This window comes from Talpa occidentalis, unplaced genomic scaffold (genome assembly GCF_014898055.3).
Source record: "Talpa occidentalis isolate TD23 unplaced genomic scaffold, MPIMG_talOcc4v2.1 talOcc4.13, whole genome shotgun sequence".
Classification (NCBI taxonomy): domain Eukaryota; kingdom Metazoa; phylum Chordata; class Mammalia; order Eulipotyphla; family Talpidae; genus Talpa; species Talpa occidentalis.
Window position 1 is genome coordinate 40,464,765 of NW_023601322.1, and position 21,746 is coordinate 40,486,510.

Here is a 21,746-nt window from a genome sequence, read left to right on the forward strand (position 1 = left end):
CACAAGGAGCCTTGCTAAGAAGCTATAGGGGATGACAAGCAGCTTGAATTCTACTTACCAAGACCTATGAGAAAGGCAAAAAACTATTCCTTCCCCAAACACCAAATGGGTACCTTTTCTCTGCCATTGGCTAGACCAGCATGTCTCCTGAGCATATTCATCTAGAGGTGGCACCTTTTCCAAATTCACAGTGCTCTATTTTTCTTTTTTGAACAGTGTTTCCTTTTTTTTTTTTTTTTTAAGATTTGCCTATTTGTACAGGAACTGGGGTACAGGCCAGACATGCGGGAGGGTAAGAGGATTCACCAGAGACAGAGCAAGGAACAGAACAGGCAGACTGACTGAAATACACTGCTGAGGGGAGCAGCAGGCAAGAGAGAAGAGGTCTGCCGAGCCATGTGGGTATCCCCCCAGCCGGCTGGGATCGAACCTGCACTGCAGAGGCCGTGAACAACTTCACAGCCCTGCACTCAACCCCCTGCGCCACCAGGGAGGCCCCCAGAGCAGTGTTTCTTAAACTTTAAAGTACAGATAAATGACTTAGGGATTGTGTTAAGATGAAGATCCTGATTTAGAAGGTCTGGGAGGAAGGTGATGTACTACATTTCTAAAGGCATACCTGAGCTGTTGGTCCACAGGTCACACTACAGTGACAGAATTTACATTTTCATTTTTGGTTTGTCTATCACTTCCAATTAGAATAGAGGATTCAGGAAAGTAGGGACTCTGTCTCTTTTGTTTATTGCTACATCACTGATTGGAAGCGAATCCTGCACATAGTGTTTAAATAAATATTGGTTGAATTTTTTTTAAAAAAAGCAAAAAATTGCTTCCTTAATTAAAATAAAGGCACTTGAAATATAATCGTTAATGTACATCTATCTGATTTCCCAACTTTAAATTAGATTCTACTGCTATAAATGAAATTAAACAGTGAAATAAAACATATATTTGGAAAAAGCTTTTAACAATCTTAAATTGAAAAGAATCTACATGTTCCTATGAGAAGTTCCTCAAATGACATAGACTTTAAAGTCATCATTCTTCAATGCTAAGAACAATTTTTAAGTTATTCCAATAAGTAACTTTAGATATCTCTGAAAATGTTCCCCTACCATCCTGACCCAGAAAACCCTACAAGTCATACAAATCGAGGGCCTCCCCTAGTGGCCCAGGCAGTTGAGCGCAACGCTGTGAAGCTGTCTGCAGCCTCTGCAGCACAGGTTCGATCCCGCCCAGCTGGTGTGGGTCCCACATGGCGCGGCAGATCGCTCCTGTCTCGCCTGCTGCTCCCCTCAGCAGCATATTTCGTCATTCTGCCTGTTCTGTTCCCCGCTCTGTCTCCTGTGAATTCTCTCACCCTCCCACGCATCTGGCCTGTACCCTGGTTCTTGTATAAATAAATAAATCTTTTTAAAAATTAATTAATAAAAAAGTCATGCAAATCGAGAGGTTCAAATCTTCATGTTCATTTTAAGAACACTCATAAACTACCCAGACCATTAAAGGTATGCATATCTGAAAAGCCAACACCTAAATGAAGGACGTCACTCTATGGAAGCAGTATGTACCATTCTGTCATTCCAATGGTAGAGTTGGCAGGTGTGCCCAGACCTAACATTGGGGCTGGATGCAGGCCCAGGGCCCAAAAAGATTGCTGAATTTTTCACACATGCTTAAAAATGTGTAATGCTGAGAGGAATGCCAAACTTAAGGGTTTAGATGTAGAGTCCCTGGTCATCAAGTGCAACCAGGTAAACAAAGTCCCCAAGATATGTCACAGAACTTACAATAGTTCATAGTCACCTTAACCCCTATGGTGTGCTCTCCCTGCCACACTGAGATGATCCTTACAGAAAAAGAGCAAAGTGTTCCTATACTGGAAGAGGAGATTGCACTGGGAAATGAGAGACTCCAGAAGAAACTGAAGAAACAAAAACATACGTCCTGGTAATAAATTCAGTATAAAATAAATGTAAAAGCGGGAGGGGGTAGAGATAAGAAGGAAAAAATAGAACTGATAGTGACTAACATGTTTCAAATGTGAAATTACTCATTTCAGTACATTTAGCATCTACCATAAGCCAGAGTATAAACACTTAATATTTGTTGACTATATGAATGAATAATTAATAGAAGCAACACAAAATCCAAAATAAAATCAACAACACATTTATCCTAATCTCTCTGGCTACCCCACCCCAGGTAAACAGGCTATATAAAATTCCCTTCAGAGAAACTGCTACCTGGGAAGCAGACAACAAATTGAGTGAATTAGATAACAAAGTAGCTGTCTATTACTCTTCAGAAATAAGTCTTTGAGGGGACAGAACATAAAACAAGTTTAAAAAGAATATAAGACAAGTAAATTCAAATGAAATTTTAATAGCAAGAAAGATATGATCTACGAAGAACTGGCCCAAACAGGATGTTCTGAGCAACAAAATGGCAATATGAAGCCTAAAGATGGAAAGGTAAAATCTACTTGGAAAGGTAAAATCTTCTCAAGGAATTCCAACAATCACAACAGAAAAGGTTAGACTTTCCATTTTTTTTTAAAGAAATGACAGTCTTAAAAATTATTATTGGCACAGGGAAAAAAATGGTCAAGAAATTCAATTGTAGTAATAATAAAAATCTACTAACACACAATATTATAGAATAACATGATGTATTAAAAAAAAATCTTACTTTTCCTCTCCGCCCATTTCCTCCATCCTGATCTTCCCACTGCCAGTCCACTCCTCGTACCACTCTGGCACCTGCAAAGATCCCTCTGGCTGTAATCTTCTTAGATTTTCTACGAGACTCTAACAGAACCCTAAAAGTAATGATTTTCAAATTTATATAAAAATAGGTAACAGTAATTTATTTTGTTTTATCAAGCTATAATTGACACACAATTATAATAGCTTCAGGTGTACAACATGAGTTAATATTTGCATACATTGCTAAATGATCATCACAATCAGTATTATTAACTATAAGTCTAGTCACCATATAGTTATTACAATGAATTTTATTTTTTTACAATGAATTTTTAAAATCCACTCTTAGCAACTTTCAAATATGCAATACAATATTAACTATAATTGCTATGCTATATATTACATCCCTATGATTTATTTTATAAATATAAGTTTGTACCTATCAGTTTTGCTCTACCCCTACACCCACCATCTCTGACAACCATCTCTGTGTCATGAATTCAGGTTTGTTTGGTTGATTGGTTGTTTTTTTGGCTTTTGGGAGGGAGGGGAGCATTTAGATCCCATGTATAAGTGGGATTTGTTTTTGTTTTCCTCTCTCAGTATTTGTTTTTCTCTCTCTGACTTATTTCACTTAGCCTAATACCCTCAACATTCATACATGTTGTCACAAATGACAAGATTTGCTTTTTTATGGCTAAATAATATTCCACATTTTCTATATCCACCAGTGGACACAGGTTATTTCATATCTTTGTAATTTAATTTTTTAAGCAAGATTACTTAATAGGTCTTTTTGAAAATAGATTTTTCTTTGTTCTAATAAAAGAGTACCTCTTACATTCCACAGGTAATGATGAGGATGAAGTAATAGGTGGACTTATGGTGTGCCCCTTAAAAGAAAAAAGTCTCAAAGAGGTAATTAGTTAAAAATGATAGAAGGTAAATAGTAATAGAGTCAGGATATGAACCTAATCACTTCAGAGCATCACCATATTTATCACTAATTTAGAGGAAGCAAACCCAAAGCCCTACAACTGTCAGGCAAGTAATATAAATGAGGGTCTAAGAAAGACAGCACAACAGCAATGACAAATAGCAAGTAGTAGTTGATCTCAGTGTTAGGAAGACAACAGGGAGTAGAAGGACTCCGGTAAACTCCAGAGCATAGTTTATCTGAAGGGGGCTGATGCTCCTTCAGTCAACTGTTGCCAGAAACAAACCCAAGACTAGTGTTGACAGTCTTCTAATAATTGGGTGTGTATGTTTATGTGAGTATATATTTTAAAAATAAGATTTCTATGTGAAAACACCTTATTTTAAAAGATTAGTAATCATTCAAAAATGTAGAGCACTGAATATCCCAAGTAAAATATATCTGTAGCCTAGATTTGACCTACACTAAACTGTCTCCAAAGTATTATGTACTTACAGAAGACACTGGACCTTGAAAACGTTTCTACACTCAACTATCTGGATCAATTTGGTTCTCCAAGGGTCATCTCTTATCCTTCTACATCCTTCTTATTCACAAAATCAAAAAGCAAAACACAAAAATAACTTCATCAAAGTTACTCAGTTAATAAATAGCAGGAGCAGGATTTAAGTCAAAACAGTCTGACCCCAAAATCCATTTTTTACTACTCCTACTAACTCCCTATGAAAGGAAAGATTCTTGCTCTTATGTGTTATCTTTATCTACATGAGAAGTTGCAGTCACCTAAAACACTGTTCCCATTCACAATTAACCCTCCTTTTTCTTTGCTCCTAAGAAATTTAACACATATATCCAAAACAATTCAAAAGATCACATGATAAACACTGTTGATCAAATAATCCCTTAACTTGTAATCTCCTTAAGAAAAAAACATCTTGGGCCTCCCTGATGGCACAGCGGGTTGAGCGCAGTGCTATGAAGCTGTTCACAGCCTCTGCAGCGCTGGTTCAGTTCCCGGCTGGCCAGGGAGAATCCCACATGGCGAGGCAGACCTCTCCTGTCTCACCCGCTGCTTCCCTCAGCAGTGCTTTTGGTCCATCTGCCTGTTCTGCTCCCAGCTTTGTCTCTGGTGAATCCTCTCACCCTCCTGCAACTCTGGACTGTACCCCAGCTCTTGTATAAATAAAAAAATAAATCTTAAAAAAAAAAAAGAAAAAAAATCTTACCTATCTTCAAATTTGCACAAATAAAGTAGCTGCCAGTCTTAATAAACCCCTATTGATTTAACTAATGGATCCTGGTATTCACCCAGTACCCAGTAACAATTAGTAAAATAAAATGTACAATGAGAAGAAAATAATCAGCCTCTGTTGGGCTGCCCCTGCACTTCCAAACATTAGGTAGTGCCAAGTTTCTGCAAGAGAAAGAATAGTCCAGATTATATTGGAAAAAAATACACAACTCCACTTTCACATAGCTCTTTTTCACTACTTAAGGTCCAGTCTACATCTAGCCTGCTTATATGCTACCTCCTAGTACTGCAGCAACTGTCAGAAGCTATTTCCAAATCCTAATTTTAAGGCTAATGAGAATAAAAACTGAACACAAACAAGACATTTTGACAGAAGAAAAAAATTATTTTCCCTACCGCTCACTTCCTGGTGTGGTAATTCTATAAAAGCGATGCCTTAAATGATGTTTATCTCCATGATAACAAACTGTGCACAAGTCATAATTTGTACACTCTGCACATTTCCATCGAATGCCAATGATTGGTTGCTGGCGGCAGGTATCACACATGGTTCCATCATGCTTGATGCCTATTAAAACAAGGATACATCTTATATTAATTATAACTATTATTTACTTGAATATTTTTCCCTGGGGGAAAACTTAAGGATGGAGCCAAATTTTTCAAAAAAAAAAAAAAAAAAAAGGAAATAATATTTCAAATAAACCATACATAGTTTCAAGATTAGATATCAAGTATTTTAACCAGTACAAATTATAGTCTAAACATTTTCTATCCCTTTTCTCATTAGTGAGAATATTTTTCAATAGCACCTTCCCTCCTCTCATCCACAAACTGAAACCTAGGTTCAATCTAGAGAAAGAAAGAAGAATCCTTTACCACCATGTAGACGTTTCAGACTTCAAACATTTAGAATACTTTTGTGGAATTTCAACCTATTCTGCAGGTAAAACTTTACTCCAGAAGACAATTTTATTATCATCTCATGAAAACTTATCATTTAAGAAATTATTCCTAGGCATTAACAACATTTTTTTCCATAAACAATAAACTTTAGAAAATGATTAGCAGGCAAGTCCCCCAGTTTAAAGGGAAACAATACACTATATATGAGTTTGTTTTTCCTTAAGAAACAAGAAGTAATAAACTCTGAAAAAAGGAAGTAAATACTTGGTGATATGACCTCCACGAAAAGCACTGACATAAATGCACAAGATAGACATCAGAACTATAAAAGAAACCACTATAAAGTACTGAAAATAATTGATATTTTAGGGTAAGATTTCAGGATAATGTTCCTTTGCTATTCTGTTATATTAAGATCATTTGTTCAGCAATTAAAACCAGTATTTTTTTTAAAACAGTGAGTGACCTGTGAACATCAGTGTCATTACTTTATGAATATATGCTAGAAGGTCAAGTCCGATGGTGAACTTAAAATGGGCTATGTTGTCCATACAACAGTGACACTCTCCTTGATTCAAGTTCTGGCTCTGTCAAGAGCTACCTTTATGCCCTAAACAAGGTAATTTTAACTGAAGCATTTACATAAAAAATAACAGTATTTATTTCACAATAATTGGGGGGGAAGACATGGGGACATAATATGGGGTTTGGATGAAACAAGACTGCTCAGTTGAAAATGGGTAACATGGGAGTTCAACATCTTATTCTCTATTTTGTATAATTATATAAAAGGAATCAATTTAGTTCTCAGAATCTCAGTTCCCTTTGGAAGAAGCAATATGTTCTTTTTAAAAAAAAAAGGAATGTCCTAAGAATCAAGTAAGAATATGATGTATATGTAAGAAGTGAAGTACAAAAGCAGTAACATTATTATTAAACTCTATTAGAACTGATATACTGTAACATACTATTGTTACTTCCTGATAAGGGGGGAAACCCTATATAATTCATACCAGGTTTTAAAATCCTGTAAGTAACCAGATTCTAAATAAAGAGTAAAACATGGGGACAAACCTATGTCTGAGCTGAGATGGTTAAGAAGGAAAAAAGCAGGAAGGGAGAGGGGAAAAATACTTAAAGGAAGTTGGAATGCCGAGTGAACTACAAAAGTGCAGAACAGCCAACACCAAATATGTTTTGTGTGCAATCCTTCTGCATTTCTTACCACACAAATGCTTGACTGCAAGGAAAAAAGACAGTGGACATGAGTACCTTCTGATTTATTCAGTTACTTTCTTGACTAGAACTGTGGGCAGGCTCGCTGATGCTTTCAGATATCACTCTTGTATGGAGAACAAGAAAAAAGAAAGTGAAAGTGACTAGAGAATGGCAGTTCAATCATACGTTTATGCAGCAGTCCAGGTGAGATAATGGTAGTTTAAGTCAGGGTAATGATAGTAGAAGGGAGAGACATAACACAGAGATTTAGAATTTGATGGCTACACGTTAGGAAAAAAAAGTAGCCTGCCCAAAAATGATAAATGAAGCATTTAAGAGAAAGCAAATATCTAAGTATTAGATATATTTGGGAGTAGACAAAGGCTCCAATAATTGAAATCTAGAGCTACTCAACTTAAAAACCAGAAAGTGAGCCACCAACAAAAAATTAAAAAAACGCTACTTTACAAAAGAAAGTCCAAGTCTCTACTAATAGAAAGAATGATCTAACAAACTAAATGGAAAAAAAACAATCAGGACACTTCATAGTAAACCTAGTATTTCAAAGGCAGAAAAAAGAAATCTGAGAACACAGAATATGCTCGATGAATCAGTAGCAGCTTTTCTTGTTTGGCAGGAATATGAAATAAAGTTAGAGACTTAGACATAAATTACAGAGTTAGACTAGAAAATAACAAAACATGATTTCTGACCTATCTATTTAAGTTGTTAAATTAAATGGTAAAAACAAGTATATGTAATTTAAGATACTAGTTCTATAATTCTCTGGGACCAAGAGTCATTTATAAATTGAGAAAATCCTTTTCAATATATGCCATGGATTAAATGTGTTCCCCCTAAAATTCCTATGTTAAAACCATAAACCCAGTTCGTTCCCCCAATTGATGGTATTTGGAGGTGAGGTCTTTGGGTGGTAATTAAGTTTAGGTGAGGTAATATGGGTGGCATCCCATCATGGAATTAGTATCCTTATAAGAGGAACAGAGAGATGTCTTGTCTCCCTGCCTATAGCTCACACTCTCGCGCTCTTTGCCAAATGAGGGCATTAGTTACGGCTGTCTGCAAGTGAGGAACGGACCCCTTCGCCAGGTAACCAAATTGTCCAGCACCTTGATTTTGGGACTTCCCAGCCTCCAAAACCGTGAGAAATTCCTGTTGCTTAAGTCAGCCTGTCTATGGTACTTTGTTATGATATTCCAAGCAGACTAAGACGTATAAAAAGGGACACTGTGAATCGTAAGTGATATAACAGAATTAACACACTTTAAAAAGCTTTAAAATAAAATGCAAATTAAAGAATTATATTGCATGTAATCTTAACAGAGATTTATTAAGTGTATTAGTCATCTGTTTAAATAATTTAGAGATCAGAATCATCATCTATTTCTGGAAAATTTGAAATACCTACATGGAAATAAAGAACCTAATTTCTCAAAGACTGCATATAGAGAACATTCAATTGTTCATGTGTGGTCTATCCCCATTTTATTTTACTTTTTTTAACTTTTTTTTTTTTTTTAATAGAGGGTTTTTTTTCATTTATTTATTTGCTTATTTGTTTGTTTGTTTTTGTTTATACATGCACTGGGCACAGTCAGAAGCGCGGGAGGGCGAGAGAATTCACCAGAGCCAGAGCGGGGAGCAGAGCAGGCAGAAGGACCGAAGTACACTGCTGAGGGGAGCAGCGGGCGGCAGGAGAGGTCTGCGCACCATGTGGGACCCTCCTCCGGTGGCCGGGGAGCAGCCGGGGATCGAACCAGCGCCACAAAGGCGCGGGCAGCTTCGCAACCCAGTGCTCAACCCGCTGCGCCACCGGGGAGGCCCTTTTTAACTTTTTTTTTAAATTTATTTATTTATACAAGCACTGGGTACAGACAGAAGCGCGGCAGGGTGAGAGAATTCACCAGAATAAGAGTGGAGAGCAGAGCAGGCAGACTGATGAAGTACACTGCTGAGGGGAGCAGCAGGTGGCAGGAGAGGTCTACACGCCATGTGGGACCCTCACCAGGCGGCTGGGGAGCAAACCGGCACTGCAGAGGCTGCCGGCAGCTTCGCAACCCAGCGCTCAAGCGCTGCACCACCGGGTCTATCCCCATTTTAGCAAATTATCTCCCTTCTCCATGTCTGGTCTTTTACTACTTTATCTCAGGTTTTTCCCCAAAGCTTGTGACTTCCATGAAGCTATACTTGTCTCCTCAATCCCTTTTGATTGTCCACACCAGAACAGCAACAGAGGACACAACTGCCATATAAGATAGCCTACATACCATCAGTTGATAATGATGTATTCTGCCCTAAGGCTAATTAAGTTCAACTGCATCAAGCATGAAAATTACCATCAACTACAGTCAAAAGAAATTATACTCTACTCTAAACAGAATGCATACTAAAATTAAGACACAGATTTATAGCTACACAACTCAAAACTACCAGCATTCCCTAGTATATGCTTCAGTCTTTCAGAATGTAAATCAAGACTAAATGCAACCTCCTTCCTTTTTCACTATGCAAACCAATATATAGAAGTTTCATTCTTTTAATTAATTTTTTTTAAAAAGGAACAAAATACTTTATAAACTGGATAATCATCCCTTTGATTACTAAGAATTTGCTGTATTTTCTTTTAAATCAAAATGTAATCAATTCCTTATAATGTTCATTTTGAAAACAAAATCTTGTAATTATTCCTGTAATTATTATTTCCTAACACAAAGAGTGCAAAAGTTAGAAATTACTGTGGATCACAAAAGGATATTTTTTAAAGTAAATTCTAAAAACTATCAGCAGATAAAGATTTTGAAGCACTGACACAACTGTCTGATGCAGGCCTATTAAACCTATATTAAATTTTCATAAAACTGCAATTTTTAATGAGAAATGCCAAGAACACAATATGAATTTTTTAAATTCACAGATTTTAATACTGAAATATAGGTATACCCCTTTTTTATATATGCATTTTATACCAATTATATTCCTGGAAAACTGGGTGTATAATTTAAATGGGGGAAAGGTGTGGCAGATTGTATTTTCCAAAGAGGGCCATATATACATATACATATATATATATATATATATATATATATATATATATATATATATCCCAAGAGTTCTTCTGACAGTGAGACTCTGCAACTGCCTTAATCAACAGAAGGTGGCAGAAGTGACACTAAGTGACTGCTGAGGTTAAATCAAAAGAATGCAGGCACCACTTGTCCATCTGTGTCTATTGGTCTTGCTCTTTTCTTTGGGATTCATGCCCTGTTATCCCTTGGGAACAAGACTGGCTACCCTTAAGTCACCAGTACAAGAGAGACCACATGGTGAGGCACAAGGAAGTATAAAGATGTACCCAAAGAAGCCCAGCTGTGCCAACCTCTCTTCTGCAGCCCTCTCCAACTTCCTGACCCACAGAAGCCATGTCACAACTGTCTGATGCACACCACCAAGGTTTGGGGTAATTATTTCACACCACCAAGGTTTGGGGTAATTTTTTAATTGGAAAAAGCAAGTCTTTTTTTTAAATTACTATCTTTGTTAAATTATCTCTTCTTATAGTACAAGATGCCAAAAATAAGATAAGTTAAAGAGTTAAATATGCAAAGAGGAAATCATAAAAATGCTAGGAAAAAAGTTAAATAGCATATTTTATAATTTTGAGCAAAACCTTTGTAAACACAAGACAAAACTTACAAGTCACATACAAGCCTGTTAGTACACATATACATAGTGTATAACAAGAGAATATCTGAAAACAAACCTACCCCCAAAGAGCTGACAGCAGTTGGTGGTGCATAGGTGAGGAGAAATAGAGCACTTTATCATTTTGTTCAGCATAGTTTTGAACTATTCAGTTTCAGTATAAGCACACTAAAACAAGAGAAACCAATATCCTTTCAAATTGGCACAGATTTAAAATACATCAGTACATGCATGTCTGAAGAAAGTGAGTCACATATCACTGAGAGGGAACTGTATAAATTGACACAACCTCTATGCAAGACACTTGCAAAATGTTTCAATGCCTTGAAAGATTTTGATCCTGCCTTCTAATTTTTTAAAAGGTATATCCAAAGATACTAAATTATAGCCATAGTTTGCATCAGATTGAAATAAACTTTAACAGAACTGATGTTGAAAACATGAGACTTCATGTGAAAATACATATTTATGTATGAACTATGATAATCCACAAAGGGAAATTCTATACAATTATTAAACCATGTTGTAAAAGATATGCTACTGATAGGACAAATTGTATTATTTTAAAAAGTAGTTTGCAAAGAACTACACTATCCATTTGGTAATTTAAAATTATATAATCATGTCATACATGTACATAGAAAAACTGTAAAGATATTCCTCAAAATGTGTGAAAACACAGAGATATTTAATATGTAGTATAATAATCATCAGATTCCAGTATGTTACTTATAGTCAAAATAAAAACCAAATCAGGGCCTCCGTGGTGGCACAAGGGGTTAAGATGCAACCTATGAAGCTATCCACAGCCACTGCAGCATGAGTTCAATCCCCAGCCAGTGAGATACCCACATGGCAGAGCAGACCTCTCCTGATTTGCCCGCTGCTCCCCTCAGCAGTGTATTTCAGTTAATCTGCCTGTTCCGTTCCCCACTCTGTCTCTGGTGAATCCTCTCAGCCCACACGCCTCTGGCTCTTACCCCAGTTCTTGTATGCATAAATAAATAAATCTTTAAAAAATAATAAAAAATAAATCAGGGGCCTGCCTGGTGGTCTAGGGGTTAAAGACAGCAAAGTGAAGCTATCCACAGCCACTGCAGCATGAGTTCGATCCCAGGAGGCCAGGGAGCAACCCACATGGCACAGCAGACCTCTCCTGATTCACTCACTGCTACCCTCAGCAGTGTATTTTCAGTACATCTCCCTGTTCTGCTCCCCACTCTCTCTGGTGAATCCTCTTTCACCTCCCACCTCTGGTCTACACCCCAGTTCTTGTATGCATAAATAAATAAATCTTAAAAAAAAAACTAAAACAAAAATATAAGGGATTCTAAATATTTACAGAAACAACTTTGAAATTAGTTACTGTAAGCAATGGGTATATACTGCTACTTATAAGTTTTTATTTGACTGTTATCCTATATTTTATGCTCATGAAAAGAAAATACATACTTACCTATGTACATTTCTCATTGCCATGTGTCTTAAGTTACAGTGGCTTAAGTAACAGTGGCTGGCAATAGTCTAACCTGTCTTACCACAGGAAAGCACTACGGCCAAAAACATAATATCAAATACCAAAAGAGTAATTGTTCACATTATGGTTAAGTTTCTGAAAAAGGTCTGTAATAGGTCTCCCATCTCATCACAAAATGTAAAATGCACTAAACAAATCAGTATCCAATATGCACATGCAGGTTTATCCTTAACTGTGCAGCTCTTAAAATGAGAGTTAGGTGATGAAAGGCCTGGGGAAAATGTATCCAACCTCCCCATTCCACAAAAAGGAAAAAGGAGTCTGGTTTTCAGCTATTTCTATATTTCCATATTTTTCATCTTTTAAGTTCATTTTCCACAAAGTACAATGATAACATTCATGAGCTCATAATCAAGTGAAAGTTTTCTTTTAAAGGAACCATTTAAACACACAATAACCGGTTTTTTCAAAACCCTTCTACAATACATGGTTTTAAAGAATACTTCAGGAAAATAATTAATGCAGACAAAAGCACATCCAAATCCTTTCTTGGTTCCCACAGTTCAAATGCCAACAAGGCTACTGAACAGCTGTGAAACAGACTAATGTTGAGAATTGGAAAAAGTAAACAAAGCAACCCATTCCACTACCAAAATGAGCACTACAGAATTTTTAATGAAAATGCAATTAATTGACCTAACAAAAATTAGACTTAAAGAAAACAGGATAAAGAGAATTAAATAAACAAGTCCAACATTTTACTGCTCTCTTACTTTGGTAGCTTTTTGTTTTCCCTTACTTTCCCAATTCGTTTTCACTTAAAACATTCCACTCCAAGTCTAAACCTCAGCTGTGCAGCAAGTTATTCCTTAAAATTTTCATTTCATAAACTTAATTCCCTACTTAAACCTATTAGTGCTTTTTCTCCTTCTTATAGAACACCTTATTACCCTTGGGAGTTAATTCTCTTTCCCTTTTGCTAAGCTTTATGAAGACATCTGTCACCATTAAATGAACCGCCCAATGATGGCTTTTGACTCATTCTACTAATACTCAAATGACCATCTGCTCTGTATTTTAACTGCATCTTGCCTAAATTCAATAACTTTGAAAATTTACACATAGCTTAAATCTTTTTTGTTGAAAAATTTTATAAGAACAGCAAAAATGCTATTGATGATCAATAACCTCAAGTTCTTAGGAGAGCTGATGAAAACAGCTCAAATTCACAAAGCACTAATTTAAGTAAAATGTTAAATTTCTACATAGAAAAGGTCAGTAAAAGAGAACTGGAGTTCTCGCTCCAAGTACTACATGAAGCACTTCACATGGAACAAGAGTAGCTAAGTTATCATTTTGAGTAACAGAAAGAAGAAAACAATATTAATTGTTCATTGACAAAAAAAATAGAAACAGCCAGGATGCAGAGAAAAAGGAATACTTATACAATGTTGGTGGAAATGTAAACTGGTCTAGCCCCTATGGAAAAAGTATGAAGGGCCCTCAAAATATTAAATAGATTTACCACATTATCAAGCAATGCCACTCCTTGGTATTTATTTTTAAAAAAATGCAAAAACTGGGGCATCCCTGGTGGCGCAAGGGGTTAAGATGCAGCACTATGAAACTATCTGCAGCCACTGCAGCACGAGTTCGAGCCCCAGCCAGGGAGGGGACCCACATGGCCCAGACCTCTCCTGACTTGCCCACTGCTCCGCTCAGTAGTGTATTTCAGTCAACCTGCCTGTTCTGTTCCCCACTCTGTCTCTGGTGAATCCTTCACCCCCACACCTCTGGCCTGTACCCCAGTTCTTGTATGCATAATCTTTTTCAAAAATGCAAAAACTCCATTTCAAAGGTATATACACACTTCTATGTTCACTGCCGCATTATTTACAATAGCCAATTTATGGAAATAACCTAAATGCTCAACAAAAGATGAATGGATATAGAAATAATATATATGTACATAATGGAATATTACTCAGTTATAAAAAAGCAATGAAATCTTACCACTTGCAACAACATGGATGGAACTGGAGGGAATCATGCCTAGTGAAATAAGTCACAAAGAGAAAGACAAATACCAGATGATTTCATTCATTTGTGGAGTATAGAGAAACAAAACAAAGCAACAGACAAAACTAATCCAAAACAAACCCTAGAATTATGGCCACAAAATTGAGGCTACTAGGGTTGAAAACAAAAGGAGCAAGGATCTGACAGACTATGGTAGAGGACTATGAGTACTTTGGTTGTGGGTATGGTGTGGAAACAGAGGTCTGAAGAGGTGTGAATCTATTCCTTTAAATCATACACAATATTGTAAACCAATGAAACGGCAAACAAAAAAAAAAGGAAACATACATTAGGTATATAATGGAACACCTAAAATGAATGTTTAACAGCCATACAATACAACATAGATGAATCCTTCGATCATAATGCTGAATTTATTAAAATTAAGCAAGAATACAAAATGTTGCAAATACATACGTTTACATATATATAAACATAATATAAATGTAAAGAAATCCATGGTATTAATTCCTAGATAACAGTTCTCTTACCAGAGCAAGGAAGGGAATAACACTGGGAAGAAGTACACATTGTGTTTCAAATATATTAGTACTACTTTGTTTCCAAGTGGGTGTCTCTACTTGTATACCTTCAACATCATGTGATAATTTTTTTACTTTCAAAATAAAAAAAACATTCCTAGTAAACCAGTATAGCCTAGTTAATCATCTACATTTTGCCATAAAAGACTGTACCTAACATTAAAAAATAACTTACAAGTCATTAACCAGCATTTAAAAGCTATTACTTATTGTAATTACTTACAACTTTGAGGCAATTCAATAGAGAAATCCTATTTCTTTTTTTTTAAGATTTATTTTTATTTATTTATGCATACAAGAACTGGGGTGTAGGCCAGAGATACGGGGGTAAGGGATGACAGGATTCACCAGAGACAGAATGGGGAGCAGAACAGGCAGATCTACTGAGATACACTGCTGAGGGGAGCAGTCGGTGAGACAGAAGAAGTCTGCTGTGTCACGTGGGTTAGTTCCCTGGCGGGGAATGAAACTCATGTCACAGTGGCTGGCACTTAATAGTGCTGAGACTTAAAACCCCTGCACCACCAGGGAGGTCCAGAGAGATCCTATTTCTAATTTATAAATTTATTCATCTTTAAACCCAAATTAATGACAAAATATAATAGAGATTAAAGAAGGTTGACCAACTATATAGTATTCATCGAATTCTCCCTGCACCATCAAACTACTTAATGATTTAGAAATTGTTTCACCTGAAATTAAAATTCTTAATAAAGATGAGGTCTTTGTGAACTGCCACCTGGATGGCTTACTCTTGAAAAATACTAAATTAATGAAAATAGAATTGTCATTACTAATAATACTCACCACTATTTATCAGTACCAAGTTTTATGCTCTCCATTTTATTTACTCTTCCCAAAAATACTATAAAAGGTATTATTATTCCCATTTATAGATGAAGAAATTAAAGCACAGAGAAATAACCTGTCTAAAGTTAACATTAATAAGTTAGCAGGTTTGGGGCTTTCCTGGAGGTGCAAGGGGTTAAGATGCAACCTATGAAGCAATCCACAGCCACTGCAGCACAAGTTCGATCCCCGGCCAGGGAGTAACCCACATGGCGCAGCAGACCTCTCCTGACTTGCTTGCTGCTCCCCTCAGAAGTGTATTTCAGTCTATCTACCTGTTCTGTTCTCCATTCTGTCTCTGGTGAATATTCTCACCTCCCTCCCATGCCTCTGACTTGTACCCCAGTTCTTATATGCATAAATAAATCTTAAAAAAAAATGTTAACAGGTTCAAATTCCCAACCAGGTGGATCTGATAACAAGCTTGGTCTTTTAAGTTCTTCGCTCTACAAGGTTTTTTCCTCTATTTAGCTATGATCTTATTTGAAGAATAAGTTCATATATAGGTCTTTATGTTTCCCATTCTACCAACTGAATTCAGAATATGCTAGTAAAGCCTATTTTAAAATTCAAATATATCTCAGAGATACATTTTAAAAAGTGAGAATGATTGGGCCTCCCCTGGTGGTGCAAGCGGTTGAGCGCAGCACTGTGAAGTTGTCTGCAGGCTCTGCAGCGTGAGTACAATTCCAGCCAGCCAGTGAGAATCCCACATGGTGTGGCAGACCTCTCCTGTCTCACCCGCTGCTCCCCTCAGCAGTGTATTTCTGTCAATCTGCCTGTTCTGTTCCCCGCTCTGTCTCTGGTGAATCCTCTCACCCTCCCGCACATCTGGCCTGTACCCCAGTTCTTGTATGCATGAATAAATAAATCTTAAAAAAAAAAGTGAGAAAGATTATTTTTTACTTTATTTCAGTGTGTAGTAGAGACACCATCTACTCCCTACCAACTCTTGTTAAGTCTTAAGAAAACATCTGTAAAGGTGTCTCACTCAAAATCTACAACGCCAACATTATATCTTTTGTGTGGGCAAGTGATTCTCCATGTATTTTTGAAGGCTTTACTAATCTATTACAAGCCTGTATAGTAAAATTACAATCATGCCCCACATAGCTCAGACAAACGAACAAGCTGTCAAAGTGGCATATCATTGACAATTTTTAACACTTGTGACATAAGGGTAGAAAATTAATGAGCTCAACCAAAATTAAGTATTTTAACCACTTTCCTACTAACTGGTAAAAACTCATTATTTCATTTTTTTTTTTATTTATTTGTGCATACAAGAATGGTGGTACAGGCCAGAGACATGGGGGAGGGGGGCGGGCAGTGAGAGGATTCACCAGAGACAGAGGGGAACAGAACAGGCAGATTGGCTAAAACACACTGCTGAGGGGAGGAGCGGGCAAGGCAGGTGAGGTCTGCTGCATCATGTGGGTTGCTCCCTAGCCAGGGATCGAACTTGTGCTGCAGTGGTTGTGGTCAACTACACAGGTTGCATCTTAACTCCCTGTGCCACCAGGGAAGCCCCATTATTTCATTTTAAAAGCAAAATACCTGTCCTGTGTTACCTGGATTTACTTCAACTTTACTTTACAGGTGAAGAATTAAGTCTCAAAAAAAGACAAATATTATGAAATGGAAAAAAATCAAAAAGACTGACAAACCGGGATTTGAATGAATCTCCATCATCAACTTTTTGCCAGTTCATTTCTACAGCCTGTTTTCTCACCAGTAAAATGAAGCTACCAAACATTTTTATGAAGATCAAATGAGATAAAGTATGTAAAGTGCTTAGCACAAGATTAGAGTTCAGCAAATGTTAATCCATTCCCCAAGTTAACAGGTCCACTTCATAAAATCTAGAAAGAACAAATAATTTTATTTTCCTGCTAAGCTAGTACTCTACTATTCCATGAAAGTAGATAAAAAACCCTTGGCTAGAGAAAATCAAATATTCATGTCATGAGTGTTCTTTAAGAATAGAAACTAATATCAACCAGAGAATGTATCTAGAAAGAAAAACATGTTTTTTAAAAAGAAAATACAAATATTCCAAAGTCAAAAATGAAAGTCTGGGCCTCCCCTGGTGGCGCAGCAGTTTAGCACTGGGCTGCAGGGCTGCCTGCAGCCTCTGCAGCGCCGGTTCATTCCCCGGCCACGGGCGAGGGTCCCACCAAAAAAAAAAAGGAAGTCTTGGGTTTCCCTAGTGGTGCAAGGGGTTCAGCACAGCACTGTGAAGCTATGCCCAGCCGGCCAGGGAGCTACCCATATGGCACAGCAGACCTCTCCTGTCTCACCTGCTGCTCCCCTCAGCAGAGTATTTCAGTCTGCCTGTTCTGTTCCCCACTCTGTCTCTGGTAAATTTTCTTACCTACCCCCAACCACCGGCCTGTACCCTAGTTCTTATATGCATAAATAAATAAATCCTAAAAAAAATTAAAGTCTGGGCTATCTGCTATTTCATTATCCACTAATTCAACACCACTTTAGCATATTTGTATTCTACAAGCCCTTCATAAACTGACTGTTTAAAATTCAGAACCCATTTTCTCTCGGAAACAATCTAAAGATAATCAAGGTACCAGGCTATTTCACAAGGACCTGTTTTCATAGACTAAGATAAAAATTGTTGCTATGTCCCTAGTTCCATCTGAGGAAATGACTCTATCATTGCAAATCGGACATGGTGATAAAAGAAGCAAGTTAAAAAGTGGGAGGACATATGAAAGTATGTGTGTAAAGAAATGGATTTAAGGAGGATGAGGCAGAATGTTCTAAAAAAGTCATTTTCCTACTGCTATTTAAAGTGCATAAGCTCTTGCCAGGTGACTCAGAGCAATGGTTTTCAAATCAGGTACATGAGCCACAAGACACAGAATTTGAAACTAATGAAGTCTCTTATCTATAATTCCAAAAATCAAAAAACTCTTAAGCTTTGCTGTAAGTTAGCAGAAAACTCAGTAACCTGAATTTTATCTGAACAAGAGGCTATATACAGTACGTAGTCTTTACTTATCCTTAGTATAATTATTGTGCTTCACTACAGTATTTAAGTACAGGGTGCTGCTATAAACCACAGAGTGGCTATTATTTATTATGTGGCAAATATACCATACTATCATTCCAAAATATGAGTTCATAAACTCAGTACCAAGTATTTTGAATAAAGGGCTGTGAACTTCGATTAAATTTTTTACTTTTTACTCTTTTCCTAAAAAGCTAAGAATGAAATTAGGCTTTACTAATTTAAATTAATCAGCACCTCAGATGGACCCTACCAAAAAATCACATATCACACTAGGAACACAAGATGTACTCAAGGTGAGTGGGAGTTTGAGAACATTAAGGCCCAATACTGTTATACTGTTGCTCACCTCTAGTGCACTGAGATAAACTACAGCTTTTTTGTACCTTAGTTAAATGGATTATGTCCTAATGATACAAAACAATGTATTGTTGATGATCTTTTTTTTAAATGATCAAGTTTTTTTTTTTTAAGATTTATTTATTTATTTATACAAAAACTGGGGTACAGGCCAGAGGTATGGGGGTGAGAGGATTCACCAGACACAGAGCAGGGAACAGAACAGGCAGACTGACTGAAATACATGTTCATGATCTTAAGTCACAATTAAGGAAATGAGTTCCAGGTTTTTCTTTTACAAAATAAATGAGGGCTCCAAATTTGTATATTTCTGTAGTTATTCGTGATAAGCTCCTTAGGAGTTTTTTTTCTATCATTTAATCCGTAACTTCCAGGGAAAGATGATGTCTGACAATAAATGAGAAAATTGAAATACTGTCCAAAAGAAATTAGAAGCCTTGTGAAAGGCTTGGATTTCTGGAGGTGTTTCCATCATTATGTGGTTTTTAATTCTGAAATGATGTGTATCACCCATAAATTCACACATCTGAATCATTAAAAAAATAATTTTTACATCATTTTAAATTCAGTGGATTTTGAATTCATTTAGTCAGGGAAATATCTTCCAATTCATAAGTAATAAATGATTAGCATCAGAAAACACTGCTAGCTAAATTTCAATAAAAATTTTTACCTAACAGGTATATGGAATAGAAAAATAAGATCAAGATTTACTAAGCACACTGTATTAGTATGGGTCCACTCAGAAGACAGAAACTACATGAATTTACTATCTCTAAAAATGGGGAAACTTTTTTTAATGGGGTTATTAAAATTCAAGAGCTTAAAGGAGAGTCCACCCCCTTTAATCCTCTCACCCCCAGCATCTCTGGCCTGTACCCCACCTCTTGTATGCATAAATAAATAAATAAATCTTTAAAACAAACCCAAAAAAAAAAAAAATTAAGTGAAACAGGAAAATGCAAGTCTTTTCTCCCCTCCAGACTTCCAGTCTCCTATTTTTTTTTTTTTTTTTTTGGTGGGGCCCTCGCAGGCTGCCAGGGAATGAACCAAACCAGCGCTGCAGAGGCTGCAGGCAGCCTCGCAGCCCAGTGCTCAACCGCTGCGCCCACCAGGGGAGGCCCCCAGTCTCCAGTCTCCATCTAACACCCACTACTGGCAGAAACAATAGAGATCCAGACAAAGGAGAAAGTGAGTGCAAATCAGCTTCACAAGGTGGAAAACTGAGAGATGAGTTAATAGACAAGAGCCTAGTAACTAGCATACATATATTAGAAATGCACTTCCCTTTTGATTTATAATCTATATTTGGGGGGTTTTCTAAAAGCTATAGCATCCCACAAAACTGACAATAACAAAATGATTTTAGAATCAGACTTGAGACAGCTCTCATCCCAGACTTGAGCAAGACTGCCCGTCTGTGTCTACACAAGTGTCTCTTTTAACAAGCTCGTCCCTTTCAGAGGTAGCTCTCCTGTCTGCCTGTATCTATGCAGGTGTTTCTTTTCAGAAACAGTTTCCCTTTGCAAAACAGGAGCAACAGCTCTCCTAACCACCTGTGACTATGCAGGTGTCTCTCTTTTTCTTTCTCCTTTTCCTAATAAACCTGTCATTTTAAAATGTAAAAAAAAAATTATACTTGATTTATTAACATATTAAACCAAGATTTTTAAGAAAAATCATATTACTTTCATTTTAGAAAGAATATTTTGATAAGAAACTAAATATAAGAATACCACCCCAAAGTTGAGATCCTTTAAGCACAGGGGCTTATACATGTTTTTCCAAAAATAATTTTTTTTAATTTTACATAAAAAGGATAGTATCCATAATTTCTCTTTTAAAAGTACTTTTTCACTAAATATATATTCAGTAAATATAGGCCAATTATTTCACTTTAACTGCTAAAATGTTACTGGACTCAAGTAACATAATATACTCATTATCCTACATATAAACTTTTGGTAGTTTCCAAAGTATTGCTTTATAAAGGATACTGCAATGACTTTTTTTTAGACATACCTCTTTATGGATAAACCTGAGAATCTCATGGATAAACACTTAAAATGCAGAATACATGCATTTTTGAAGTTTACAAAGTGCTGGCAAACTTTCTCAAAGAGACCGTATCAATTTACTTTCCCAGCAATAGTTGGAGAGTTCTGATTTCCCCATATTTGTTATCAATATATATCATATTATTGTTAGACTTAAATTTTTGTCAAAGTGATTGGGTGAAAGCTATTTTAATTTGTATTTTCTGGGTTAGCTGTAATTTAGTTGTGTGAATAGTTATTAACTCTTTACTATTACATCAAAGTTAAAGGAAAATTTGTACTTACATTACACTAATTCATTTATTTCAGAAGTAAAGGCTTTTAACTGGTGGCTTCTAGCTGGCTTCTAAATTCTAATGGTAAATTTAGCAGGTAAGTAATGATCTATGTTGTCCCCTGAACACACACATACAATCATAAATCTTACTACCACAATTTTCTTCATAAAACAAAAGAAGCTTTATAAATGAGGTGAGATGTCAATAATTTGAATGTTGGATAAGATCTCACAAGCAGACATGCACTGTCATATCATGTGCCAAAGGTAGAGTTTCAAAAACGTAAGACAATGGGACTTTGCGCTACTGTGTTTGGAGCACAGGATTAAGAC

General features: G+C 36.5%; 1 protein-coding gene and 1 pseudogene across 2 annotated transcripts in view; one reads left to right on the forward strand and one right to left on the reverse strand.

Moving 5' to 3' along the window:
• The window catches only part of MIB1 (MIB E3 ubiquitin protein ligase 1), a 118,409-nt gene that overhangs the window by 85,624 nt on the left and 11,039 nt on the right, over positions 1-21,746 (reverse strand). Inside the window, exons 1-3 of one of the 2 annotated variants that reach the window (XM_037508747.2) lie at positions 10,807-10,896; positions 5,294-5,465; positions 2,692-2,821 (exon numbers count right to left, since the gene is read on the reverse strand). In XM_037508747.2, coding sequence (XP_037364644.1) covers positions 2,692-2,821; positions 5,294-5,465; positions 10,807-10,879 — 375 coding nt within the window. In that variant the 5' untranslated portion in view covers positions 10,880-10,896. Of the gene's footprint in view, positions 1-2,691; positions 2,822-5,293; positions 5,466-10,806; positions 10,897-21,746 lie in introns of those variants that run through there. The other variant, XM_037508746.2, reaches the window with a different exon arrangement.
• Positions 1,440-1,954, forward strand: LOC119243714 (60S ribosomal protein L17-like; annotated as a pseudogene).